We start from the raw sequence: 27,926 nt of genomic DNA on the forward strand, positions 1-27,926 counted from the left end.
GCTTCCAGTTCTCCATGTGTTATTGATTTGCCAAGTGCCTCAATATGCTGCCAAAAATACCATTATCCTCTTTATTCAGAGAGCCCTTCCGACCATGAGGAAGAGGAGACACCTTCAAAGCACAGAAGTTTGTCTGTGCCTGGCTAGTTTTGGACAAACAGATGATATCAGGACTGCTTCCTTGCATGGCCATGATCTACAGAGACATAGCTGGCTGGTGCAGCTCTCACCACTCATATCTAACTTCAAAAAGATTTTAGGGACCTCCTCTGCTACACCAGGAACTGAATGAACAATGCTTAGCTTTTTTTCTTGTTTAATGGCAATGGCTTCCCATGAATTGTGCTAGTAGGATCCATGTTGAGTCTAGGAAGAGGAATCATAAGTGATTGAAGTCCAAAACTACCAAGCAAACAGACAGTGTTTCACAGTGCATTGGAGCACTGTGTATCAGCAATGAAGAAAAACTTCTGATTTAAATTTTCAAGGAAAATGTCCCGCTGCATCTCATCAAAATGGTACAGCTGGGTAATTTATGGTTCTTTGAGCATTTTTGAAACAGTAATGTTCTTTTTTTCTAGATAGGATGGATCCAAACGACTGTTTTGTGCATCCAGTGCTTGGGATACAATGTGCAAAAAGAGGTGCCTGTCCTTCCAAGGCAGCTGGGCAGCCAGCATGGGCAGTGGGTGCAGCACAAAGGGCTCTCAGCCTCTGCATGCTGCCCGGGACCGCTGCCTGGTGCCCAGCACGTCCTGAGTCAGATCTAAAATATGAAACAAATGGTTTGAAATCTCCCTTGGAGGGCTGCTGTACTATGCGGGTGCCAGCAGCAGCATTTTAGCCATTCTTGGCAGCAGCTCGCTGCTAAACAGAGGCACTCCTTTTCCCTGCAGTGTATGGCGGGGTTGCATGTTGGGGGGGAGCTCGCTGTGTGCGGTTCAGGCTGTGCAGGGGGTGTAGATTGTTCCATGCCGGCAGTGACGGCAACACGTGCTTTGGTTACCACCAGCAAATCAAGCTGTAAATGATCACTATTGTGTGCAGTATTCAAGGTTTAATAGGGTGACAATACCGGGTACATATGTACCATAGTCATATAGGTTTTCCTCTTCGTCTTTTTTTCCTAAACGTACAGATTTGGAGAGGGCTAGCTCTGGTTTTTACGCAGGAAATGTCAGTGTTTTTAAATGGATGAGTACATGTGGCGATACGGGAGCCAGGGCTGGCGCAGGTGTGGAGCTGCTGAGGCGCCCAGCTGCGTGGCAGGGATGTTCTCTGTGGCACCACGGAGGTGGAGAGCGGGAGGGGAAGTTTCTTCGTCAGTGACTTCTGGTGTGGAAGGACTGGAGCAAAGCGGGGGATGCCGTGAGCAGCGGCGTGGCCCCCGCTGGAGGTGGGGGGATGACAGAGCGGCCCGGGCGGGGCCGGGCTGTGCCGTGCCGGGGCGGGGCGGTGGCGGCGGCAGTGGTGCGGCGATGGCGGGGATGGCGGAGGCCGTGGCGAAGGAGCGGGCGGCGGCGGCGGGCGCGGGGCGGCACAGCCACGCCGTGCCCTACCTGGGGCAGCACTTCGGGGCGCTGCGCCGGGAGTGCCTGGAGGAGGGGCGGCTCTTCCAGGACCCCTCCTTCCCCGCCGGCCCCACCGCCCTCGGCTACCGAGAGCTGGGACCCCGCTCCGCCAAGACGCAGGGCGTCGTCTGGCGCAGACCCACGGTAGGGCAGCGGAGGGTGGGGGGATCCCGGGAGCATCATTCCGCGGCACCGCCGAGTCGTCCGACTTTTCTTTCCCCCTCCCTCCCCCCCGTAAATTTGGTTTGATTTAATTGTGCGGGGGCAGCCGGTCGGGGCGCGGCTGCCGAGCGCTGCGCGGGCAGTCCCGGGCTCAGACCCGCTCCCGCAGCCTCCCCGGGCTGCAGAATCCCGGGATTGTGAAGCTGCGGATGCTCAGAGCACCGGAGGCTTCCCTTTGACGCGGGTACAGGCTGGCAGGGTGACGTGCTCTGTCTGGAAAACAAACAAAGCAGAAAAGCCTTTATCCTCTCCATCCTGAACTCTCCGTGTGGACAAACCGCTTGCCTTGGGCAGCGTTCAGGGCTGTCGCTCCGGGTTATCTCTTTCCCTTAGCAGCAGAGCGTTGAGCTGACCACCGTGTGGTTTCCTGCCGAAGGAGCCCTGCCAGCCACGGGAGCCGTGGGGTCAGGTGGACTCCGAGGTGCCTAGGTGCTGCTGAAAGACTTTGACCTAGTCAGTGGCTGGGAGGTAATAGCAGAGCGGTGTGTGCACGTGTGTGAAAATATAGTGGACCCCCTGGCACATACTGTGAAGTGAGATGGCTGCCCACAAGCTTTGGTCACCAGCTCCCATTCTCACTGTGCTTGGTGTGCCTGGTGCCCACACTCTCATTGCTGACCTGCTCCATCTCTGTGGCGTTCGTCTGCTGTGGTCAGTGGCTTGTTTAATTTGCTGCAGGTGGGGCCTTGTTGCCTCCCTTACCCGTGGCTATATGTAACACAAGGCTTGTTTGTTCCCAGGAGCTGTGTTCCAGCCCCCAGTTCATAGCAGGTGGAGCCACTCGCACTGACATCTGCCAAGGGGCCTTAGGTAAGGTGGAGCCAGAAAGCTGAGATTTCCATGCAGGTCCTGACCCAGGACACCATGGTTTATACTAGGCTGTACATGTCCTTTTGCATCCTACCACCTCTCTGCACATCGACTCAGACCCTTCTCCCCTTTCCTTGGCATTTGCAGGTAGGGACCATGTGTGTTTGGCCACTGAGCACAGCCTTTCTGCGTGCACCAAGCAGGGATGACACAGACTGTTTTCCTTATGGCTTTTCTGATCATGACCAGTTCCTTTCATGATCACATCTGTGCCTTAAAGGAGACTGACTAATTTCTGCCTTGAACAATCTGCTTAGAAGAGCAGTTGCATGCGTAGTGGGGCGTTTCTTTCCGCAGTGGAACAGAGTGCTGCTGAGCAGGGGGGACCCCCCGAAATCTGGAAAGATGCAGTACAGAGAAAACAAGTTGTGTAGGAGATTCCCTGCCGGTCATCAGCTCTCAAGGAAAACAAAACCAGGGTGTTTCAGGAGGGATGGGCCAGCCTGTGAGCTGAAGCTTTTGCCATGGCTTCTGCTCAGTTTGTGCAATGGCAGCCTCAGTCGGGCTCTTTTGGAGGAGCCCTGGGAGCTGCAGGGAAGCCCCAGGGGACAGCTGGGAGTGAGTGGCTTAGCCTGGCTATTTGTGTACAGGTATCCCAGTCTGGAAGCCTCTCTCCTGCCTTGCCTGCCAGAGGGGGTTTTAGGTGAGTGCCACTGTGGCTGTCCACTCAGAAGGCAGCGTGGAGGCTGGCAAGAAGGATATCTGTATAAACATGAGAAGAAATAAAGTGAAGTGAAAGCAGTAGGCTCCTATTTATTCCTATTATAGCGGTAGTGAGAGGGTTTTGGATTAGACAGCGCAGTCGAGGGAAAGCTCTTGGTGTAGGGAAACATGACTAATATGTGCTGTGTGTTCTGTTTGTTTGCTTTCAAACAGCATATTAGCCACATTGTGGCTTCTTAGTTTCTAGTCCTGCTGCTATTTGTGTTTTCATGTCCAAAAATACAACAGACAGGGAAGCTTATATTTTGTGCTTCTGTTTTCATTCAGAAGTTTTTAGGTTAGTGCTTTGACAACTAGGTACAATTTGTGTAAAAAACCCTGACAATAAAAATACTTTTTTACTTATTTACTTAATTCTCCTCATGCCTCAATACCGTCTGTGGCATGGGTTAGGCTCTGTTGTGTCATGGTTTGTTGTCATGTCACCAGCTTCTTTTCCGTGCCCTCTCCACCCAATATCATGTCTCCCACCATGACTGTTTTGGCATAAAGAATGTCCCAGTGCTTAACATGCGTGCCAGACATGTGTCTTCTCTTTTTATTGTGAAACTTTGCAGCTATGGAGTTCTTCAACTAGAAATGACAGTTTATTGTAATGCCATTTCAACATCTGGCATTTTGTAGAGATGCTGGTTTCTGAAGGCACTTAGTTGCTTCCTGCTGTCTGCAGGCTTCCAACTTTTCTATCAAAGTGCTGTGACAGCAAGAGCATGGGAATGAAAGATTTGTAACTTCATTTTCAAGTTGTGAATGCCAAACCCTGTTTTAGACTGATAAAAGCATTTTTTGCCTTAATGGTCTTTGGACCAGTCAGATGTTCCCATGAGGTTGTATGGTATCACCAAAGGATGTGAACTCACTCACAGCTGGTATTATTTTACCTCCTCAAACTATATTTCAGTTGGACGTTGTTAGTGCTCTTGTTTGTGTTAATGTTTTCACCATGACTAAGTACTGTGATGACTCGCCCCACTATCTTTCCGTGAATCTGGGCAGGATTTTGGTATTGTGTGACAGTCCCGTGGTTGATTAAAAATTAGATGCTATTGATCTTATCTCTGTATTGCCATTGAGTTACTAAGAGCCTGTATGGAATCTCTGCTTTTTACACAGTAAGGATAGCAGATGTGCTGTGCAAATGCTTTTTTTTATTATTATTTTTGTCACTGCCTCATCTGACACCAGCATTTATATCAATACAACGTAAAGCCTCCATTTACTTGAATTTTGTGTGCTGACATTGATGTCCCATGGCATTTTAGGATGTTACAGAGAAGATTGCACTGGAAGATGCCAGGTGCTTTGGAAAACCTGTACTTTTCATTATGCTGGGTTTTTTTCCATAGGAAGCTTTTGTAGCCTTATTTATCTCCCAAAAGGCTTGATCACAAAGCAACAGGCTTGTACCCATGTGGAGCTTCACTGCTGTTGCTAAGCCCTTCAGAACATCTGGGAGTACTGCAGGGACAGATGAGGCATCCAAAACACATGTACCCAGCAGTGCTGCAACAGGCTTCTTGGCAGGGGATGTGTAACCAAACAGCTCAGCTAATGAGCAGAGATTCCTTTTAGCCCAGGAATCTTTGCTCTATGGGCCAGGTGCATAAATTTGTTTCCTTGTTTTTGACCTGGGCTATATGATACTGCGATGCATATAAGGCATAGCTGATCATCAGTGCAGAAAAGGTTTGGGGTTTTGGTTGGTTTGTTGTTTGTTTGTTTGTTTCTTTTTAGGTGAAACTTTTAAAGGAGTTAGTTTTGCAGTATCAGATCTGAGGTCAGTGATGGTTTTTGGCTCTAAATGACAGCACATGGGATGTGGTGACTCATTACAGCAGAGGGGAGGATCCAAAGCCAGAGAAACCTTATTCACCCTTAACCGCCTTTTTTGGAGGGAGTGTCACCATGGTATCACAACACTGGAGTGTAAACAGCACAGTGTCTCTCATCTGCTGTTTGGATGCAGGTGTCTCCTCCTTACATAAAAATGTGTGAAAAAATAACTAATTGAATAGGACGAATTTAGGAAATTAGATCCATGGTTTTCTCATGCTGACAACCACTCCACTGTCAGTGGGTTGCCACAACCTCATGTTTTTAATCAGAAAGCTTCCTGGATTCGTGTGGTATTAATATAAATACATTCAGTAGCTGTTAATCTATAGCTATGAATGTTTTAATAGTGACTAGTCTATGATTGGCAGAATGTACATTAGAATGTACTTTTTTTTTTGACCCCATATTTTTACATGGGCTGTGCAGAGACCAGAGGAGCTGCCTTTTGCTTACAGCCCTTCAGGCACTTCCTGGGTGTGTTTTGCCTGCCTTTTCTTTCCAGAATGGCCAATTTTAAGCCCTTAAGGCTATTTATGTGTGCCTTGCAGTTACTTTTTTTTTTCCTAACATTCTAGTTGTAGCTGGAGATTAGGTGAATGCAGAGATAAGGGTATAGAAATAAGAAGTAAAACATTGAAAATGACAAAAAGGAAGCAGGACAGGAAAAAAATAGTACTTTTTGTCCATATAAATACACTACAAATAAACTCACAACCTGTGAGTTTTTTATTCTCTCTTCTTTTTCTACCTATTGTTCATTTACAAAAATTCTCTATGATTAACGTAGCCTTGCTAACACTGCTTTCAAAGTCTTTTTATAAGTAACCTGTCTGTTAGCCTCTTCTTAATTTTCCTTCTCTATCAAAGGAAAGTCACTGCCAAAACCTCACAGAAGTGCAAGTTCTGATAGTTTAGACTATTTGGTAAAGACCCTGCTCACTGTTACTTAGTGCAGGCTAAACTTCCAGATCTATTCTTATCCAGGCTTTGAATTATCAAGTTTACTTTTTGTGATGGCTGTTCAGAAAGGAAGAGATGATATCTTGGCTGTTGAGCATTTTTAAATGTGAAAACCAAAGGATGAGGTGTCTCCCATATATGCTGCATCTGCCTTTAAACCTCAAGAAGATCTTGCCCAGAGTTGTCCAAGCTAAGATCTGTGTTTGTCAGACTCTCAACCAAGAGATTTTACAAGAGTCTGCTATTTCAGTCTGCCTTGGTGAAACAGCCAGAAAGTAAAGGAAATTCTTTATAGACTCTGCTTATTGGCATAGAGGTCCTCTGGGGGGAGTTTCTCCTTGAATTCCCATGCTTCTTACCTACAGGGGAAATATGACTCAAAGATATGTTATATTACTGAAGGGTGTATGCTTTTAATCTAGATGACTGATCAGCTTCTTGACCAAGGCTTCCTGAGATACTGTGGTCATGTTGAATTGTTCATTTATTCTTTCTGTGCTGCTCTCTGCCTGCCCAGCCCCTGCCTTGTGTATGGAATAGAAATGCTAATATTTCTTGGGAAGAATAGTGGGACAGCTGCCCTCTGAGCCAGACTTGCTATTAATTTAAATCAACATGGTTTTTCTGAGGTTAGTAACACCAATGTCAAATACTCTGGGGTTCTCTTAGAGCATAGGTCTGAGATGCCCAAGACTTACTTTACCTCTGAGTTGCATGAATCTGTCTATAGAAGCCTTGTAGAGCTTGTAGAGGGTGTGTGCTGGGGTTGTTCAGATGCTCGGAGAGGCACCTCTCTATGGGTTATCAGTTATATTTGGCCTCTGTGCTGAGATGAGACAGGTTAAACTATCAGTTTGTCTATTTGTGACTTGTCTCATGCTTTATGGGTTCTTTCCAACTTAAGATACTCTGTGAGAACTGCTGTGAAGGGTAGCTGCTAAATCCCTGGCATGACTGGAGGAGAGAGGATCTGTAATTGTAGATTAGCCCATCTCAAAATGCCTCTTAATATCTTCTGACCCCAGTCTCTTTCCTGGCAAGCACCTTTGCAGTGTGTGGCAATCCCTGTGGATGCACTACAGCACCAGAGGATGCACAGTTCCCAGAGAAGAGGGTCTCAGCACCTTGAAGGAGGCTGTAAGAGGAGTTCCCATTTTGCGGGGTGACATGAATGTGCTGTTGCAGAGGAGGGACATCCTTGTTGCTTCATAACCTGTCACAGCAGAATAGCAAGGTGACTTTCCTGTTTGAAAACTCTGACACAATGATTTTTCCATTGCAGTACAAGCAACCAGAGGCAAGGCTGAAGGGAAAGTTTTATGTTCAGTTCTTCCCGTCTAGGTAATGAAACAGTAAAAGCACTGTGGGTTTTGAAATTGTTCTGCAATTTCATATCTTCCCCCTTTCATGAACTGTGAAAAGGGCCATGGGACAGATGTCATTCATGTGGCTGCTGCTGGGGGTCAGCTATGAAAAGCAAGGGGCAGCCTGGAGGAAGCTGCAGGTTGCCTGTGTTCCTGCTAGTACTGTCTGAGCAGTGATGGATTTGGGCCTGAGGGTGGACCTTGAGGGCTGCTTTAGAGTTAACTTGCCCTGAGACTTTCTCCCATTTGGATCCCAAGTTCTCATCTGTAAGCTTTGAGCCTTTTCCTATGGGAGAGAGAAGACTGTATAGGGACTTCTGCTTTGCTGGCCTCTGGCTTGCTGGCAGCTGCAGCTGGTTCATGCTTCTTCAACCTGCAATCCTCCAGTATCATTCTGTGGGGTCTGATGTGTAATACCAGCTACACTCTCTTCACAAAGCAAAGGAACAGTGGATCTGGCAATGCTAACAAGGGGGTTTGTGTTGGGCTATGGCAGTCAGGGGATCATCTGGGTCTGTAAATCTCTGCCTTGCTAATGGGCTGCAGGAAGCCCATGGCTGAGCAGAAAGGTAACTGCCCTGTTAAAGTAACACTGGGTTCTGAAAATAATTACAGAAAGTAGAGGTGTAATGTTTATAGAGCTGTGGTCTCTTCCTCTCTCTGCGTGGCAGGAGATGGTGTGGAAAAACACTGTCCAGGCAGCCTGTGCCCTGGAGCTGTGGTGTGCAGGCTCAGTGTATGTTGGCTCCATCCCAGGCAGGGTGAAGAGGTGTGTGGGACTGGGAAACAGTGCCTGCCTTCAGGCCTTTCCTGTCTCTCTGGTGACTAGAGCCATAGATGAAATGTGGGACTAGACAGAGAGGCCTCAAGCAAGAACCTCTGGGGATGTCTAAGGTGAAAGGAGCTCCTGTTTGGAGGGAGGCTGGCAAGAGACCTTAAAGGGAGCTTCTCTGGAGGACAGGTCTCTGGATGGCAAAGCAACAGACATTTATTAAACATGGAGGAGAGAAAGGAATGTAGCCTATGCTTGAGAAAACACTGTCCTTTTGAGGAGAAACTGCACCCCTAATACCTGCATGTGACCACAGGCTCTTTGCCTTTTCCCCATGCTGCTTCCTAATATGTAAGCACTCAGTTGAATATTAAGTTTTCTTTCAAATAATCCCAGAGTGGGTGATAACTGTGGTGGTAGATCAGAAAAAGCCTGCTTTGTTTGTTTTTTTTTTTAATGACTTTGGTCTTGAGGAAATGCTTGCAGCTAGAGGGTGTTTGCGTTCATATATTTGATCTGTCTTAGAGGTAAGGTGATAGGAGGGATCATCATATTCCAGCTGAGGGGCTTATTGGATATAATACACAATCCCTATGCAGTACAAAAACTAAAGAATAAAGTTTGAATATTGAACTTAATTCTTTTTTTTTTCTTTTCTTTTTTTTTTTACAGGGGACTGTTGGCTCTTGGCTGCCATTGCTTCTCTCACCCTAAATGAAGAAATTTTGGCCCGTGTTGTTCCCAAAGACCAAAGCTTCCAGGATAAATATGCAGGAATTTTCCATTTCCAGGTGTGTGGAAAACAGCCTGCTCCCCCCAGTACTGTTGGCCAGGAGCTGGTGACTGGCTGTGTCTCTGGGGGGGGGGGGTTTCCTGGAATGGTTTTGTGGGATGTCAAAGGGCCAAACAGAAAAAGGGAGACAGCTAAGGAGGGTGATGGTGATGGAAGGAACAAGACCATTAACCAAAGAGCTGGGAGCAGACGCAGCCTTTGTGGTCCTCCCTCCATCAGCAGAGCCAGCTGGGTACATGCATCCCCAAAACAGGGTGGATGAATGGAGATTGCTTTTCCTCTAGGAAATTAGCACTAGCAGATAAAGCTCCTGGTGACCGGAGTGCACAGTGTGATCGCTGGGTGGTGACAAGGTGTCTGTACTCTCTTTTCAGTTCTGGCAGTACGGGGAGTGGGTGGATGTGGTGGTGGACGACAGGCTGCCCACCAAGAACGGGGAGCTGCTCTTCGTGCACTCGGCGGAGGGCAGCGAGTTCTGGAGCGCGCTGCTGGAGAAGGCCTATGCCAAGTGAGTCGAGGCCAGGCTTTCACCCCACTCAAATTGCTGCTTCCCCATAGCATCCTCAATTGTATGAATACTATGCATTTAAAGTGTCAGCCTAATTATTAGCCTTTACAGCTTCTGGGGTATCCCACAACGGCTGCTTTAATGAAGCTTTGTTGATAGGTGCCTAAGACAAGTAGCCAAAGTATTGGCTATATTGCTAGCCAAAAAAAGCAGCTCTTGCATCTCGTCTTGAGGCTGTTCCTAAAGTGGTCTCCTGTCACCAGGGCTTGGGAAACTCCATTTCTTGTGTTCTATGCACCTGTAAGTGCTTGCAGCTGCAGTGCTTCAGTGTGCAAAGCACATCACTCCGCATGCTCAGGTCCGTGTTAGAGGCAAAGACGCTCATATCTGAATCTCAGTTTTTGGGTTGGACAGAGAGGAATTCTTCCCTCTGACATTACAATTTTGAATTTACTTAAGAAATTTAGATCAACTGAGAATCAGACCCATAATTGTTAAGGGGATACAAAGACTGTGGAACTCGAGAGGCAAAATGCTGGGTCTTGATTCTTTTTTTTTTATTATATCTTTTTTTTTTCAAATGGCGTTCATGAATTTTGTCATTGCTATGACTGAACCTGCAACCTGTATCCATGATTGTATAAGATTTTATGCTGGGCTTTCCAAACACAAGATGCAAAGCTGAACGGAGGGCGCATTTGTAATTCATAGCTGCTGTAGTGCTGTTGAAAGCAGAAATGCCGTCACAGTTGGCCCACTGTGAGTGCATCCACTGAAGAGAAGAGGAGAACAGGGAAACCTGATGGCTGTGTGTGTGAGAAGAGGAAGGCAAGCAGCATGATGGTTGTGTGTTCCTCGTTTTGTGCAGGCTGAATGGATCGTATGAGGCTCTTTCTGGTGGCACCACCACCGAAGGTTTCGAGGACTTCACCGGTGGAATTGCAGAATGGTATGAGCTGCGGACGGCACCTCCCAACCTCTTCAAAATCATTCAGAAGGCCCTTCAGAAAGGCTCTCTCCTTGGCTGCTCCATTGATGTGAGTTAGCAGGCTTATTGCTGGGCACTCAGCTCTTGCTGTGCACACAGGCAGCTGGGGGGTGGACCGTCCACAGGAACTGCACACAGGATGCAGCTCCCCTCTACTGTGGTTCTCTGCTCTACTTGTGCCTAGAGAGTTTGACCCACAAACGTGACTCAGGCACATGCTTTCGTGGGGGTTAGATTGAAACATAGACTTTATTAGTAAAAACCCTTTGTTTCTTCCTTAAGACTTAGAGCTTTTGCTGTTTTGTAAGTTCATGGTAATGAATCATGCAGGGAACTCATTAGGGGTCCTGAGGTACATCTTTGTTCCTAAGAAAGCCGGCAGCTTGGCAGCAGGATGGTACGGGGTGAGTAGATTTGGACAGAAAGCTGCTGCTAATGGCTCCTGCAGATTCTCAAATGCAACCTCCACCCTTGCTGCAGCCTTTTTGACACACAAGTTGCACCTAATATGTTCCCAAAAAATCTGGACAGATCTGAATGTTCCCAGAAAATCTGAAGCAGAGAGGCTCAGACTGTTGCCAGGTCTTTAAAAGGATTTATGAGAAAACACGTTGTCAAAAGCTGGACATGCACGAGAAGGAAAAGAGGAGCTTTGGCCCTGCCTGCAAGGATTCAGCATCGCTTTTAGCCTTACTGAAATGAATCTGGGTATTGTTATTGTGTTAATCACCCTCCTCCCAAATGAGATTGCATCTTAGTTATGTCTAAAGGAAAGGTAAATTGTTTACAAGAACTCCATTCATAATATAAATGTAAATGTTTCCTCCCATTTTTCAAGTTAAATCAGAGTCCCAGGAGAGGGAAGCTTCACAGCAGGAAAAGTACTTGGTTAATATCAGTGTTTGACTTCATGGTACTTTCGAGGCCTGTTTTACTTGTTTGCATTTAGATAAGAATCTGACATCTGGATTTTTGTCCCACAGTACAAATGTCTTGTTGAAGGTGGAGGAGAGTAAATATATTGTGTTGCTGATAGGTACTGGCAATTTCTGTAGTGTAAATTTTTCGTTACTGAGTTTAGGCTTTGGAAAAAATCTTGTAAAATCATCTGTGAGAGAAATAGGGACACAGAGATTAAGCATTACATGGAGAATGTATTGCAGGGCAGTAATAGGGCATGAATGGTCAGTAGGAATCCTGCCTGCTCAATCCCATCCTCTCTCTTTTCTCAAGGTTCCAATATGCTTGTTTAGAGATCGCACACTTTCTGAAATGGTGGGAAGACAGTGATAGCCATGTGTTTCATAGGTGGTTAAACATTCGCTGTCTAGCAAGAAGTGACTTTTCTCTGCAGTGTTTAAAGGCCAGACAGCCCAAGTATTCTAATGGCTATGAAAAAGTGAGAGGGTGATGTGCCTTCAGCTTCCAATGGCATCTAAAATTCAGCCTTGCTGCCCTGCATGGTAGGTTCCAGGGTGGCAGTGCTAGGGAAAACAAAGACAACCTCCCACCCTGCTGTGGAGCTGAAGGGAGTGTTTTAACCCTGAAGGAAAGCACTGGGGGTTGCTGGACCTGGGTGTGATCCCTGGTGATGCCTAGATAGCCTCAGGCCAGTCACTCCCTGTTTTCTTCCCCATTACTTTGAGAACATGGAGTTTATTGTGTGTATCCCCACTGGAAATGCACAAGAGGGGATGCACCACACCAAGTGTTTTGGAGCCAAGAGGGAGCTCCCCTGTGGTGCAGAGCTTCTGGTGTGCACCCTTTGCCATGAACATGGCATCTGGAGCTCCAGCACCACCACCCGTGCTCCTGTTCCCTCTCCCCACTCTTGTTGCCTCTGTGCAGCAGCTAAACCACCCCTGCAGCCTGCCAGTGAGATTAAAGCTCCATTGGAGGGGGAAGTTTTCCTTTGCTGGATCCCCTGCATATGGGAAGCCATGCTCACCGCTGTTCTTTGCTCCTCCAGATCACCAGTGCGGCAGAGACAGAGGCCGTCACTTCCCAGAAGCTGGTGAAGGGACACGCGTACTCGGTCACCGGGGCAGAGGAGGTAGGTGTGCCACCCCAAAGGGGTTTTGTGTGTGACAACCACAAATCCATCTTCAACACTGCAAGTTCTTGAGTGTCACCCATTTTACTGAGTCGGGTTTTGAGTCTCCTCTTTCTGAAGGAATGCTGAATGAGTTGGTGTGTTTTGGACAAACAGAAATTTGTCTTCTTGGTGGTCTGACTGAAAGAAACCCCTATTTTTCCATAAACATTGCTTTTTCCCAGTGAGCAGGGCAGTGGGCAGCTCTGTGCAGAGGGCACACTACCCTCTGCTGGTGACCAGGCCCTTCAACTTGGTTCTGTGTAATAGGCAGCACTGTAACTTAAATGCACAAGATGAGAGATGTGCACCAAGCAAGCAAAATATCTATTATTGTCTTTTAAGTGCCTGCCAAACCACTTTTCATCAGGACATGTTATTTGAATGCAAGGTCCCTACTGAAGAGTGGGTGATTGCTGAGGGTAAGACAAGTAAAAACAAAGGAAGAGATCGTGGTGTCCTTATACATGTCTAGGGAGTTTTTGGGGTTACTTCACCAATAATTGGTTCTGAAATAATTTCTGAAACTTCAGTGAGATGTAGAGAGCTTCTGACATGCTGTGCTGAGGTGGACACTGCTAACAGGCAGTCATTTGGTCCTCTTCTCACAGCAAAAGAAGTAAAGAGGGAGTTTGTTGTCCTCAATCCGCAAACAGGCATGACTTAGCTAGGCTTTTCCATCAAAGATCTGTATGGACTTTGTAAGGATAGTTCATCTTGGGGTGTCTGTCATCTCTGGACTCTGCATTGCTGCTGCTCTGCAGTTTTCTTGGCTTCCAGCTCTAGAGGTGCACCAGCTCCTTCCTCACATGGGTACTGTGTGTTCCCCGGAAAGAGTGGGTGTTTCCACTGAAATGTGAACAGCTGTGCTTGGCCTGGCCTCAGTGTGTGCAGAGGCAGCAGATGACAAGCCACAGCCTTGGCACAGTGTGAGGAGGGGCCAATGCTGCTGCACTGCAGGGCATTAGTGCAGTCAGAGGGGTTGTGGCCAGTCTGAGTATCCCATCTCTTGTAACAGGCTCATCTAATATATAAGGAGGGGAGAAAAAGGCATTTGAATGTAAAAAGGCAGTTTATACATAAATGATGACTTAGAGAAATATCTCTTTGTACCTGCTTTTTGGCAATCCTCTAGCAGTTTTACATTCCCTTTGCTTGAAATCTTATCAGAGATAATTTTTTAGTGGCACAAAACAGACATTTTTTCTTATGATGAGCTTTGGTTTGTGCATGTTATAAAACTTCTCTGGACAAGCTTGGGTGCATGAAGCATATTCAGAATCAGTTTGACTTGTGTCTTTTGGACCAGATGTGTGCATGTTTGTGTGTATACTTTGTCATGCGGAACACCAAGACACTTGCTCTGTCATGTTTTTTAATTACTGTAGAAGATGTGGGAGGGAGCACAGTACTGTGTCCCTGAGTAACTCTCCATATACTTCTGATCACATCAGGTGAACTTCCGAGGAACAGTGCAGAAGCTGATCAGAATCCGAAATCCCTGGGGGGAAGTGGAGTGGACTGGGAAATGGAACGACAAGTGAGTCGATGGCTTACACACTGCCAGTAGGCTTTTACTGCAGGGGTGCAGTCATGTTTCTGCTGTTGTCTGTCTTTTCCCTACCTCAAATTCCTCTGTAAGTCACACCTGGATGTGATGTTCACTCTGAACTGTTTCAGAGAGAAGCATCCCATCACTGTTGTCTCCCTTGTGGGTGTCACAATACGTGGTGCCTTTCATGCAAACACCTGCCTTTACATAAGATGCAGTGATTTGGTTGGGGATTCCTAGAAACCTCACTATAGTTTCTGCTTATTTAAAAGCCTGTATTCAGTCATGACTTTCTGAAAACTTACTTTCTAAAAGGGCTTTAAAAATCTGTTTCTGTTGTTAGCAATGAAAACTGGAGTTTACTCACTTGTGTGGCTGGGCAGTTTTTATTCTGAGACTTTCTTTTTCTAATACAAAGCTCTGCCTCAGTCAGGGCATTAGCACTTTCTGAAAATAGAGCTCTGCTTCTCATCCTTACCTTGGATATTTGAGAAGTGAGATATCTTATAGGCCAGGTCCATCTATTTTTAATTCTGCAGTGGTTTGAGAGTTCTGGAGCTGCTATCTTGTGGAATATTGCAATTGTGGAAAGTGAAATCATTGTGCCAGAACAGCCAAATTAGGGTTTAACCTGTACCATATGCTGTAGCTGACGTGGGGTTCTCTTTCAGCTGCCCAAACTGGAGTGGCGTTGACCCTGAGGTGCGGGAGCGGCTGACCAGGAGACATGAAGATGGGGAATTTTGGTAAGTACCACTAGGTTTCCATTTTGGCAGAAGGGAATGTCATCTGCCCAGCTTTTTTTCACATGAAGTAACCTCTCCAAGATGAGTGTACAAAATCACCCCAAATCCTAGTGCTAAATCATGGTAACTGAGAGTGAGGACAGGCAAGTTGGTTGTATGGAAAACCTGTCCATCCTGAGGAGACGTTGCCAGTGGCGTTGCCTCCCACAGGATGGCGTTCAACGACTTCTTGAGGCATTACTCCCGCCTGGAGATCTGCAACCTGACTCCAGACACCCTGGCAAGTGACAGGTACAAGAAGTGGAGCCTGCTGAAGCTGGATGGGAACTGGAGACGAGGAGCCACTGCAGGGGGTTGCAGGAATTACCCAAGTAAGAAAAACTGGAGAAATGTTTTACTTGTCCACTTGTACCTTCCGTGAGAGCTTCTGGGAGATGGTCTGGGGTGGCTTATGGAGGAGGAGAATGTACCCGAGATATCTTGGACTAATGTCCAAAAAGTGCAGGGATTTGGGAGATGTGACCCCCTGATGAGGGTCAAGTTGTGGTTGTAAAGGTGGGGGGAGAAGAGGAGGTTTTCCTTCTCACACATGATTTTTGAAGTCAGAGCCATGTCTGTCCTAGCTGACATGCACATCAACACCCTTTCTTTCAAAGAAGCCTCTGAGCAGTTTGCATAAATCCACTTCCCAGACACTTTCTGGACAAATCCACAGTATTTAATCAAGCTGGAGGAAGAAGATGAGGATCCTGATGATCCTGAGGGGGGCTGCACTTTCCTCATTGGGCTGATTCAGAAGCACCGGCGGAAGCAGAGGAAGATGGGAGAGGACATGCACACCATTGGCTTTGCAATTTATGAGGCAAGTAAGGCTGTACAGGTGCATGGGAGGAAAAGGAAAGCTCCTTCCACCTATAAACAGGGTAGTGCAGTTCTCAGACTGGGCTTTCTATCAAAACTCAGATGATGAGTAAGCAGCTGCAGCAAGGCAAATTCCATTTAGATGTTTAGAAAATTATCCTCCATAAAAATAGCAGTCAAGCACAGGGACAGGTACCCAGAGAGACAGTGGAATCTGTGGTTCTGGAGATATTCAGACCTAGGCTGGAAAAGGTCCTGAGCAAAATAATTAACTTTGATATCAGCCTTGCTTTGAGCAGGGGGTTGGACCAGATTACCTACAGAGGCCGCTTCCCACCTTCTAAATGGAAGAGCAGAATAACTATTTAAAAAACAAGAAGTGCAGAAATCCAGTCTCCCTTTCACTTGTCAGGCTGTGGTGAAAGCAGCAGAATGGGAGCATCTGTAGTAGGGTTGTGACCCTAGCTGGGACATCTGCGCTACCTTGGGAAGTGTGAAACCAGCAGCAGAACCAACAAAAACACCTGTAAAACTCCTGCTGAGTGAAGGGTCAGAGATGTGTCCATGGTAGCCCCTGAAGCAGGACAGAGCTGCAAAGCAGCAGCGCTTATGTGGCAGTGAAAATAGGAGTGATGATCTTGTCTGTGAGTTGCTCTGTAACCACAGGCAATATGTACAACTGCTTGTTTTATCAGTATCCCAGCTTTGAAAAGCTTATCAAAGGATCGGGTGCCCACAGGATAATAAGGTTTAAAGCAAAGCTAAGTCCCCTGAAGCCATAAAGAAACAGAAAGCTGCGTTATTTCCTTGCTCAGTCACTGCCTCCTCTCCTGATGGTGGAGAGGTCAGAAGGGCAGGAATGTGAAAGGAGAAGTGGGAAGAAATAGTAGAGAAATTGAGCCTACAAAAAAAACATCACAGTGGGCTGCAGGGAGGAGAGTCAGCAGGAAGCCATGACCAGCCTGTCTGTGTCAGGCTGTGCCCACGCTGCCCCAGGTGAGCCTCACCTGCCTCCAGGATGGAGCTGGGAGCTGAGCCAGCACTCAGCATTGTGTGGCGTGGGCTCAGCATTCACCTTCCCCTCAAGCCTTTTTTTTTTCTTTTTTCAAGTGTGGATGTACCTGCTAAGTAACTGAAAAGAAGTAGCCCTGGAGCTGCCATTCAACAGGCAAATAACTCTCTCATTTTCTCCTTGCAGGTGCCCCCAGAGGTATGTAGCATGTATTGGTGGAGTTGAGGCTGAAGGGCTTGTGGGAAGAAATGGTTCAGAGGATCCTCCTGCCCACAGGACAACACGACTGCACAGAGTCTAAACTTAGAGGCCATTTATTCTGAAAGGGGCCTTGAGCCCATGTTGCGTTTTCGGAGTGTCTTGGATTGGGATAAGAGTGCTCTGTACTGCAGAAACTCATCAAAGCAGCTCTTCCACCGCTCTTATCCCAGCCCAGACCCACATCTGCTCCCCCAGAGCACAGCTGCTTTTTCCAGCTCTGCACAGAGTTCATGTTTGACACATGAATAATATTCCAAGGAAGTGTTTATATTCATTTCCCCAAGCACCACCTTCATTAGTTTCTCCCTGTTTCTACCTGCAGATAGCTAATAGTACACCCTGGGGAGTCAGAGAGGAGTGGCAATGCAGCACTGCCTGTGCAATATGAGGAGGGCTGCAGGTACCTCTGAGCTGTTGCTCCTCAGAGGAATGACTGAAGTTGAGCAAAATGCCGAGGTGACCCCATTACTGGTTTTGCTGTACCTGTGAGGGTGCAAGCGAAGCCACTAGGGTACCCCATGGTGCCTGAAACTATGCTCAAACCAGCTACTTTTGTGTAAAATGTGGTTTCATCAGGGAAAAAGATGGTGCTACCGGTTAATTAAATTTCTTATGTACCTTTTAGCAGTACTGTCAGCCACTCAGCTCTCACCCTAGTGGTTGAAAAATCTCATTTCCTTAAAAAAAGAGATTCTAGCTACCAGTGCCCATGACTTTTCCTTTGCCCAAAGGGTGGAATTTTATCTCCCACTACAGCAGCAGGTCTGACAGGTTTTGCATTCTTAAAACCCTGGCAGGACAGGAAGGAGGAGGATTCTGAAACATGCACATTCCTGATGTTGGAATCATCAAGGACTTCCTAGAGCTGAAATAGCCCACCTGTAAGACCCTGCACAGAAAAGTTTTATCTGGACAATCGTAGAATCACAGAATGGTTTGGGTTGAAAGGGACCTTAAAGATCATCTACTTCCAATGCCCCTGCCATGGGCAGGAACACCTTTCACTAGGTGTTACACTCAAAATATTTTATTTTATTTTATTCTTGGAGCCCTCCATAAGTGAGGTCTCTGCCTTAAGGCAGCCTGACCTCAGAGGCAGATCCAAGCTGTGGTCTCCAGGTGGCACCAGCTCCAGGGACCAGAGGGACATGGCTCCTATGCCACATCACTCTAAAGAGAAATAGTTGGTGGAAGAATTTGCAAATGGCTTCAGACACCCTTCATCATCTGCAAAACAAAAGCAGGACCTGAATGATTTATTGTGATGATCTGCAAAATACATTTGCGACCACATCTCAGGAGTCCTGTGGGGGGGTGCACCCACCCCCTTTCTCTTCTCTTTCAGTTCTGTCGAGCTGACAATTTTTTTCTCCTGCCCCATACATAGCTAATTGATATTTCTGTTCTATTTTTAATTTCTGAATGTAAGTGCATGCAGACTGTGGGTTTTTCCTCTTTCTTTGCTTTGCATAAGTTTTCTGGCCAGACGAATATTCATCTGAGCAAAAACTTTTTCCTGACCAACAAAGCAAGAGAAAAATCAAACACCTTTATCAACCTCCGGGAAGTGCTGAACCGGTTCAAGCTCCCTGCAGGAGAATATATCGTTGTGCCCTCCACCTTTGAACCCAACAAGAATGGGGATTTCTGTCTGCGGGTCTTCTCTGAAAAAAACGCAAACTCCACGTACGTACCTTTTTGTGTGAGAGTGGTATGAGCACATGGGCAACTTCTGGTCCTTCTTGCAGGCATGGAAGGGTGGAACAGCCCAGGGATGGGGTACATCCACTTCCCAGGAGGGAAGGGGGGGATGTACAATGACCCTGTATGGATGGGATCATGGCAGTTCTTGTTTGTCCCCAGTTTTCTCGTGGGCAACTAAGGAAAGTTTGAGTAAATTTAGCAGGAAGAAATGGTGGAAGAAAAGTAATAATGTTTAGTACAACTTGTTATTATTGTTGTTGTCATAATTATCCCTGCCTGAGCAGACATTTGTAGTTACGGGGCCTTGGGCAGGTGGGTGCTACAGCACAGTTAAGTCTGTGGAGAGAGGAAAGCCCCGGGGGAAGGGGGGGAGGTTGGGCTGTCCCCTTGGGAGACAGAAATGCTGGTGCTTTCAGTTGCCTGGGAACACACAGATCAACACAATTGATCTCACACCGTTGAGATCAGACTGGAAAAATTTCAAGATACTTGCTCACCCAAATGATACCTTGGATGAAGTTAAAAGGGGTTTTAACAGAACTGGCTCAAACCACACTGTTAGCTGTAAAACCATGAAAAAATTTAGATGTCACATCTTAAAGAGCAGCTGGGCTAATGCCTCAGGAAGGGATGTGATATCTTTTGTATTAAGTTCCCTGATTCAAAGAAAGCAAAATCCTTTTTCTATCCTGTAATATTTTGCTGCATGTTTCTGCTGTGGTGAGAAAGCTAGGATGTCTGTTGTGTAAGAACACATTCAGCTTTGGTTGGGCCCTTAGCAGTGCTTAAGTAGGTGTGGTGCTCCCACAGCACCTGGGGGACATCATGAAACACATCACAGTTTAGGGCTCTCACTTTTTTCTGTTTTAAAGGAAAAAGAAAGAAAAAGAAAGTGACTAGATAAAGTTTGATTTGCATCCAAGAGCCTGGTCCTGGGCTAAAGTCTCTAGGCAGTGACACTGAGTGACCCAAAGAGTTATGTGTGGCCCAAAATCCTTTCTGTGGCTCTGCAGGACATTGCACAGCTTGTAATGTGTTGCCATAGCTGGCAAAATACTGCTTTCCCTGTGGTATGCAGTGTCTGTCACTGATTAATCCAGTAACTTTTGAATACTAATTATTATTTTCATATTTTAAAGAATCTCTCTTTAACTGAAGCTTGAAGGAAAAGCATCATAAAAGCGATCTGTTTTGATTTTAATATTGATTTCTTTATCTTTCTAGGGTGATAGACGATGAAATTGAGGCCAATTTTGAAGAGGTATCTCAAATGTTTTAAATTGAGGTCGTTTCGTTGTCAATAAGCAGAGGTTGGAGTGCCTATTCCCTGTGCAGAGCAATATTTTTCAATAGGCATTATCAAGTACTTTGGGAAAAGATCTTTCAATATCCATAACTGAGTGTCAAGCAAGTGGAAATATCATAAGCAGTGTAATGGAAACATGTGCTTTATCCAGATCTTGGACTTCCTAGGTGGAGGAGGTCAGGTACACTCTGAAGGGTTAACTGGAGCCACAGGAAATTCCCTTTGCTCTCCAGGAATCCCAGAGTGCAGCTTTCAGCCGTGGGGGTGTTTTTGCATGTGATGTTGTTTCCATGAGTAACTAGTAGCTCACCATATGTTTAGTCCTGCTGGAGCTGGGGATGTTTTGCCTACTAATGCATGTACCCCATGTGTGATTTTTTTTCCAGCATTTGCCATGCCAGCATTTTGAGGTGTCCCTGAAAATAAAACTGATTAAAATCATAGCAAAAACACTCTACCTTCAACTTTGCCATTTTAATTGTGTTTTCCTAGGGGCAAGGAAATGTACAAAGTCTTTCTCAGGCAGAAAATTTCCTCCTTTCCACATTCTTTCTTTCTGTGTTTTAGACCGAGATCAGTGAAGATGACATCGAACCCAACTTTAAAAGGCTTTTTGGACAGCTAGCAGGAAGTGTGAGTATTTTTCTGGTAATATCTTAATGGCATCCTGGGTGAGTGGGTAAGAGAGACACCTCCCCCAGGACAGAGTTTAGTTCTTGGGCTGAGTCAGATTTCAAGTGCGTGCATAATTGTGCGTGCTGTGATTTGTGAGCACTCCTGGTGAACAGTCTTTAGCTCTCTTTGAACTGCAGGCTCGACTTGTATCTCTGCAGGGCCCCAATTCTGTCCTTGGGCAGAGCACATGGTGCAGGCACAGGGGTGCCTCGAGGGCTGGGCTGTGCCTTCTCTCCCAGCTGCCCTCGGCTGCCTGGGGGCTCGGGCACAGCTTGCTGGATGCGCTAATGTCTGGGAGTTGGTGGTGCTCCTGGGAATGGGAGGTTGGGAGAGCTTAGTGCCTGCGTTTCCATCCAAGGGAAATGAACTCGGAGGGATGTTTGAACTTGGCCAGCTCACGCAAAGGAGCCAGAGGCTGCAGGTGGTGTCTGCAGCTCGCAGTGAAAAATTTGCTTTCCTCTTCTCCACAGGATGCAGAGATCTCAGCCTTTGAACTGCGCAGCATCTTGAATAAAATCATGGCTAAACGTAAGTACCTTCCTCCGACAGCAGCTTCAGTTGGCCACCAGCGGCTTTCCAGCGTGGCTCTGGGAGCACAGAGGGCACCACCAGCCTGGGCAGACTCAAAGCCCTGGGCTCTGCCCCAGACCTGCCCTTGGCTCTCCATATGGCCACAGCCACATGCTCTCTCTGCTGCTTCAGGGGGCTGCAGAAAGGCTGGGGCTGTGCCAACCCAGAAGGTGGTTCACAGGATGTGTGCTTTGGCAGGGTACATAAGGGTGTCTTTTATCCCAGCATCTGCCACTGGGAATTGGCAACCAGGAAGATGGACAGATTTGATTAGTGCTTGATAATAATCAAGAGAGGTATGGCTGCTACTTCAGTATTGAACCACTCCTGAGTGGTTCAAACAGTAGCCCAGCCAACGGTCTGCAGTGTCCCTAAGGAGGAGGAGAAGCTTTGAGGCTCTGGGCTGCTTTTTCTGTGAAGTGATTCCTAGCTTGGCTCTGCATTATTTTCCTTTCCATTAAACAGTGCTCAAGAAATAAGTGTTTAGAGAAATGTGTCTCTTTAATTTCCAAAGTGAAATGTTATCCAGATGGTCAGGACTGTGCTGTATGTCTGTGTACCCCAGCCAGTTAGCAATGGGGTACTGCTGGTTACTAAGCTTGATTTGATATTCAGCCCTTGCATGAAGCAACCGACTGTTCACCTCTGTAAGTTAAAAGTCCATGTTGTCCACAGAAGTCTACAGTTGTCTTTGAAGGCAGACAGTAAGGGCAGGAAAGCTTTTATCTCTGTCTCTTGCTTCTGTAGCACAACTTCTGACTAGACTAACTGGGCTGTTTGCTTGGGGAAACATCCCAGCTGACTCTCACTCAAAGCCTCTTCATCAGCTGCGAAGGAAGCCACCAATCTCACGGAAGCAAATAAGGGCTGGCGTGTGTCTACACTGGTTAGAGAGCTTGTGAGCTATTTAGGAAGGTGCTGTGGTACAGCATGCAATGATAACCCTGTCTTTTGCTCTTTCTTTACAGGCCAAGATATTAAATCAGATGGCTTTAGTGTTGAGACATGCAAAATAATGGTTGATCTGTTAGATGTATCCTTTAAGGCCGTTCCTAGGTGATATTCCTCTGTCTGTGCTGAAGTAGGTGAGCTGCCTTTGCTGCCTGGTGGGTCCATCCTTATGTAGTAATGACACCTGAGGTGGAGAAGCTGGTTTTACCCTGGTTCCCCTGAAAAAGCAGGCCCTTGCTATCACTGCTCACCATGACACATGCATTCTCCCAGGCAGCAGGGAAAATCCATTATCAGATGTTACGATCTGCTTTGAAACCTTCCCAGCTGTTGTGTGTTCTGGTTTAGCTGGGGACAAAGTGGTGTTTGTGCTGGGAAAAGGCACCTGGCTCTCAGCATGGAGTGGATGGCCTTGGCTGTAGAGTTGTACATGCATATCTTGGGTGCACTTCACCTCTCTGTTATCTGGCTGGAGTTGGTAAGAGCATCATAAAGCCATGAGGACCTAGCAAATGGAAAATGAGGGAAACAAATACAGGAAGCTGAGAGTACACAGGATTTTAGGAGCTTTTATTCCTCAGAATGTGGGAAAAAGTGTAGGATGAAGGTTCAAGTCTAAGAATAGTTGTGTTCAGCTTCTCTGTGCAGTGGGAGTTGAATTGCAGAGTTAGAAAAAGGGAAAATTACCAACACAAGGTGATGCTCTGCTATAATTTGGTGTAAAATATGGCAGTCCCTCAGGACTCCGTAGCAGATTTTGGGAGCGATGCCACAACCAGGTTCTTTTGTTAGCTGTTTGCACAAGAACTTAAGTTCTGCAAATAGCAGGCTTGGTTGTGGCTTTTCCTGTTTATAATCCAGACTTAGGACTTATGCTCCTGTAACTGCAGGTGTTGAACCAACTACACAGAACAAAATGGCATCATCTCAGCTCTTTTATACTTGTAGAGGAAAGACAGCTGCAAAGGGGAGCAGAAAGATCTTGTGAACTGGTCACAGTTTAAATTAATCAGCTTACTGATTGAGACAGACATCTTGGGTGACAATTGTGTATGCAACAGGACGAGTCCTGCAGAGAGGACAAGTCCTTCAGAGAAGACATGCATCCTTCTTTTACTTGCAACTTTTTTTTTTTAAAGTCACAACTGCCCATGTAAGTAAATTTGGCACAGGGAGAGAAAACCCCTTTTTCTTCCCTCCAAAGAAATTCCCTTAACTCAGAGAAGAATGATGGGAGTGGTAAACTGGGACTGAAGGAGTTCTATACCCTCTGGACAAAGATTCAGAAATACCAGGTAAGATGCAACCTCTTTGGAAGAAACGTGTAGAGGTGGCTTTAGATTGATTTGCCTCATACAGTGTGGGCAGTCTCATTTCCTAAAGCAGTGGTTTGTGTCCTCAGTCCCTCGGGTTTTGTCCCTTGGAGTCCAAAGGTGTGAATGCTTGTCCTTCAGGTGCTGGGTGAAGGGCTGAAGGAGAGGCTGCTTCTCTTCCTGCCTTACTCTGGGGGGGCTTCCTGTTTTAACTCTCATCCAAATATTTAACTCGCCTACTTAAGAGTGTGAGTTTGGTGTCAGCCTTTCCACTTTGGTAGTGATAGTGCCATGGGTGTTCAAGGAATTCTCCAGAGTAAAGGACTTACTTTCTGAAGCTGCTTTTAGATGAAATCGACACCAAGTCCTTCAGATCAACGTTGCAAATGCTCCTAAGTTACACACAGGCTGCATTTCAAAATGTTTCACTTCTGACAAAAGCCAAACCACGCTCTGAATTATTGTCAAGGTTTGACTTTGGATTCTGTGTTTTGCAGAAAATTTACAGGGAAATTGATGTGGATCGATCCGGTACCATGAACTCCTACGAGATGAGGAGGGCGCTGGAAGCAGCAGGTATTTATATTGATCTGTCTCTTTATAGGATTATATCAGTTTCAAGCTGGGTTCATAGATGCTCACTAGTCTCCTGTATATCACTTGTAAGCAGAAAAATCCTGTGTTCCCAGACCTGAAGGCCTCCATGTGATTTAGATGCTCAGCTTGGGCTCTTGTCTTGCCAGGCAGGCTCACTAAAAGCATCTCAAAGTAGTGGCAGGTTTGCACTTATTTTCTTTAGTGATCAGCTTTTGGAGAAGCACAAATAACTGCAACAATCTGGTCTTGTAACAGTATACTCTTGTCTTTCAGTGAGTCTCTCTGAGTATATTTATGTGGGTTTGGCATAAGCTGGTAGAACTGGGATGTGTGACCTAGGGAATGGAAGTGGCTTGACCAAGGGGTGATGCTTACAGGAGTGCTAGGAGTCAGTTTGCTACTGCAAACACTGAAAAAGCAAGTCTGAGTTATGAGGGAGATACCACCGACCCATACAATCCCAGATTAACTTACAGATCGTGTGGGGCCATCCTAATGTCCGTTTTGGCACTCTGGAACTTTCCCCTCTTGTCACCATGTAAGATGAGGCAGCATTTCAGTTTGTACCAATGTTTAAACACTGTTTGGAAAGAGAGATCCATTTGCCCACAGAAAGCCACTGCTTCATCTCAGTAGGTTGAGTCTGGAGCCCCCTTGTCACCCAGGGAAGGACCATGAGCTGGAGCAATTGGCCATATCCCCTGGGAAACAGGAGTCCAGGTGTGGGAGCACACACAGCAGGAAGAACACATGTGGCCTAGTCACAGTTCTAAATCAGTCCAAGTACAGAAGTGGTTGTTGGGAGTTTCCAAAATGAAGTAAATACTCTTAAAATTTGTGAATTTAACCAAAAGAAGGTAATTGAATTTCTGGTAGTGTGTAAGGTTGTTTGGGGTTTTTTGTTAGTTGGAGGTTTTTGCACAATTTTTTCTGTCTCTTTTTTTAAATCCTCAACGTATTTTTAGGGTTCAAACTGAACTGCCAGTTACATCAGATCATTGTGGCTCGATTTGCTGATGAAGACCTCATCATTGACTTTGATAACTTCGTCCGGTGTTTGATTCGGCTCGAAACCTTGTTCAGTGAGTACTCGCTCAATAACTAGACAGACTCTGGTACTTTGTGTTTGCAGCAGGATAACTGTCCAGAAGTCCAGGATAAGGTATTCAGACAAATTCAAAACTGAGATATAAATCTGGCATCCCAGTTTGCATGCTTCTAGATCTAGGAATCAGCCCTTAAGCCCAGGCTGCTGAACCACAGCCAGTCTTTCATGCAAAAAATGGTATGTTGATTAAAAAATACTAGACAGCTATTAAAAATGTTCAGTCTTGGTTCTGCACAATGACTTTAGATTGGCCCTTTCTGGTTTGGGGTGTAGGTCACTGTCAAGTTTTAGATTCTGCGACTAAATTCCTTTTCAATCCTGAAGCACAAGGAAGGGGAAGGCTTTCCAATTAGTTCCTCTATTCATCCTTATCTGTCATCTCTTTCCCACCACAGAAATGTTTAAAAAACTGGATACTGAGAAAACTGGAACAATAGAGTTGAACCTCGTTAATGTAAGTTCATTTAGCTCTAAAACATTTTTGTTCATCTTTTGGGGGAAGGGAGGGAGGGATGTAAACAGTAGGGTCTGTCCTGCTCCATTTTGATTATGGCTGGTTATATGTATTCACATATATGCTGGACTTATCTAGCTTGTGTATTTGTAAGCAGCCTTAAGAGAGGTTAGCTTTTAAAAGTGTACCTACATCACAACATATTCTCTAACAGACAGACAAGATTCCTTGCATCAGAAGCCCCTTATCCCTGTACTGGCTGTAATTTTGGCTTCTTCTCTGCTTTTTCTGTTGTCAGAGTAAAATGTAGGTGCAGTAGTGACTCATGGTCTTATCCATGTCTGCTTCTTTCTGCACCCTGTGTGCCCTGCAGAAAGGACTAAGTTTGGCAAAAAGTACCCTCCTACTTCTGTTTGACTTGCTTATGACCTGAACATAACTTATTTCTGCAACTAAAGGAGGAACGTGCAAATCATCCCAAAACTCTTTTGACCTAAATGAGATATAAATTTAAATCACTTAGGAAAGATCCTAAAATTACTTCTGTAACAACAGGCTGACTTTATTCTAGAAATGGTAATATGCATACTTGCTACAAGTCTTTTTACTAAATTTAACCTTGGGCCCTTTTCTTCTTGTTACAGTGGCTGTGCTTTACTGTCATTTGAGCCACTGGCATCAGCTTGAGACCTCAAAAAGAGCATGACCAGGTGAAGATAATCAAGCTATGTACAAGTAATATCCTAACATGAATGTGCCTTAACTTACACATAGCAAATTTTGCACGCTACTGCAAGAAGGAAAGCATTCTACTTCGACAAGAAGAATTTATCTACTCTTATATACCCTCTGGACAAGGGCCTTAATTTAATATTAATCCTCAGTGCAACTTCTGAAAATACTGCTTTACTAATATATTTGTCTTTAAGGTGTTTTACAGGACTCCTGGAAGAAAGCTCATTATAGCTTGACAGTGGTTTAATAAGTGCTTTTTGAATAACAGCTCCACTCCATCCTCCATATCTGAAATCAGAAAAGGGATAGTATTGCATATCTTATCTAAACACCTGTAATCAGAGACAGAGGGTCCCTTGTATGCCTTCTGTCAAGCCCCAGCGTTATTCTAGTTAAATATTCTTTGAAGAATTTGAATAGCAAGTACAGGTTTGACCAAACAGAAAGACAAGTCTTTCCCTCCTCACCACTGATGTGCCTGAAACAGGAGGCTGTTGGCAACGAGACTCTTCCAAGAGAAAGCCCATCCTCTCAGGTGGAATCTTGAGTTCCTGTATCTTATTTATCTTCCTTTGAAATGCAAGAAAGTATTTAAATAAAAAGAGTATAAATAAAGTTTGCGAGACTTATTTCTGCTGCAACTAAACACTTTTTTTTTTCTTAGATATAGATCATCACAGCACTTGTACAGAGCTTTTGCTTTCAGGAACAGAGCTTGCTTGTTGCCTCTTAAAGGGGAAAATCAGCATTCTGGAGCTGACTCTGGATGTCTGTTAGTTCATGAAATGTTACAGTCTGATACTTTAAAAGAGTAATGCTTGAGAAACTAGAGGTTTCTAAGATAGGTGATTGATACTATATACCCCCTACCCAGCCTATTAACACCCTGAGGCTGTGATCGTGCACAGGCTGCTGCTGACTTCAGTTTGCCCTGAAGAATTCGGTCCTCCTTCCTATAAACCATTTCTTTTACTTACAGGCACCTTCTCAGAAAGCAGTAAGGACTTACCTAGCAGGAAAACATGAGCCTGCAGGGTGAGGCACTTCATAAATACCCTTAAGAAAATATTTGATCCTCTGTTAAATAGGGTTCATTATCAAATTATTCCCAAATAGAGAGATATAAAGGATAGTTCCATAGGAAAGGCTTTATTTGGAAAACACCTGTACCAAATCTTTTTTCTTAAGTATGTCCCTTAGCTTTTAAGATAAACAAAGTTTATGTGCAACTAACAGATTCAACTTAATTTTAAATGCAAAAGACTATCTTGAATGCATGGGGGAGTAGGGGTTCAATTTAGTACAGAAAGTAGTTGAATAGTAGTGTAATGTAAAACAGCACTGTTTTGTACTGTTAACATTTTCACATGGTCTAATAAAAA

General features: G+C 45.6%; 1 protein-coding gene across 3 annotated transcripts; it reads left to right on the forward strand.

Moving 5' to 3' along the window:
• Nucleotides 1–944: 944 nt before the first annotated feature.
• On the forward strand, nt 945–27,812 carry CAPN2 (calpain 2). Of its 3 annotated transcripts, XM_051783975.1 has the most exons (21): nt 1,459–1,715; nt 2,534–2,603; nt 8,991–9,109; nt 9,486–9,619; nt 10,488–10,656; nt 12,577–12,660; nt 14,154–14,239; nt 14,923–14,997; nt 15,208–15,368; nt 15,690–15,859; nt 17,057–17,068; nt 18,606–18,817; nt 20,060–20,096; nt 20,709–20,774; nt 21,287–21,344; nt 22,355–22,419; nt 23,564–23,632; nt 24,148–24,226; nt 25,213–25,329; nt 25,751–25,809; nt 26,454–27,812. In XM_051783975.1, the coding sequence occupies exons 1-21, from the start codon at nt 1,479–1,481 to the stop codon at nt 26,475–26,477; spliced, it is 2,103 nt and encodes a 700-aa protein (XP_051639935.1). In that variant the 5' UTR covers nt 1,459–1,478; the 3' UTR covers nt 26,478–27,812. The 3 variants fall into 3 exon arrangements, with proteins under 3 accessions (XP_051639936.1, XP_051639935.1, XP_051639932.1); XM_051783972.1 differs by lacking the exon at nt 17,057–17,068 and having other exon boundaries at nt 1,460–1,715; nt 15,690–15,871; XM_051783976.1 differs by lacking the exons at nt 1,459–1,715; nt 2,534–2,603; nt 17,057–17,068 and adding an exon at nt 945–1,023 and having other exon boundaries at nt 15,690–15,871.
• Nucleotides 27,813–27,926: the final 114 nt, after the last annotated feature.

Source organism: Manacus candei, unplaced genomic scaffold (assembly GCF_025592945.1).
Source record: "Manacus candei isolate 608988 ecotype Guabito, Panama unplaced genomic scaffold, ASM2559294v1 h1tg000017l, whole genome shotgun sequence".
Lineage (NCBI taxonomy): Eukaryota > Metazoa > Chordata > Aves > Passeriformes > Pipridae > Manacus > Manacus candei.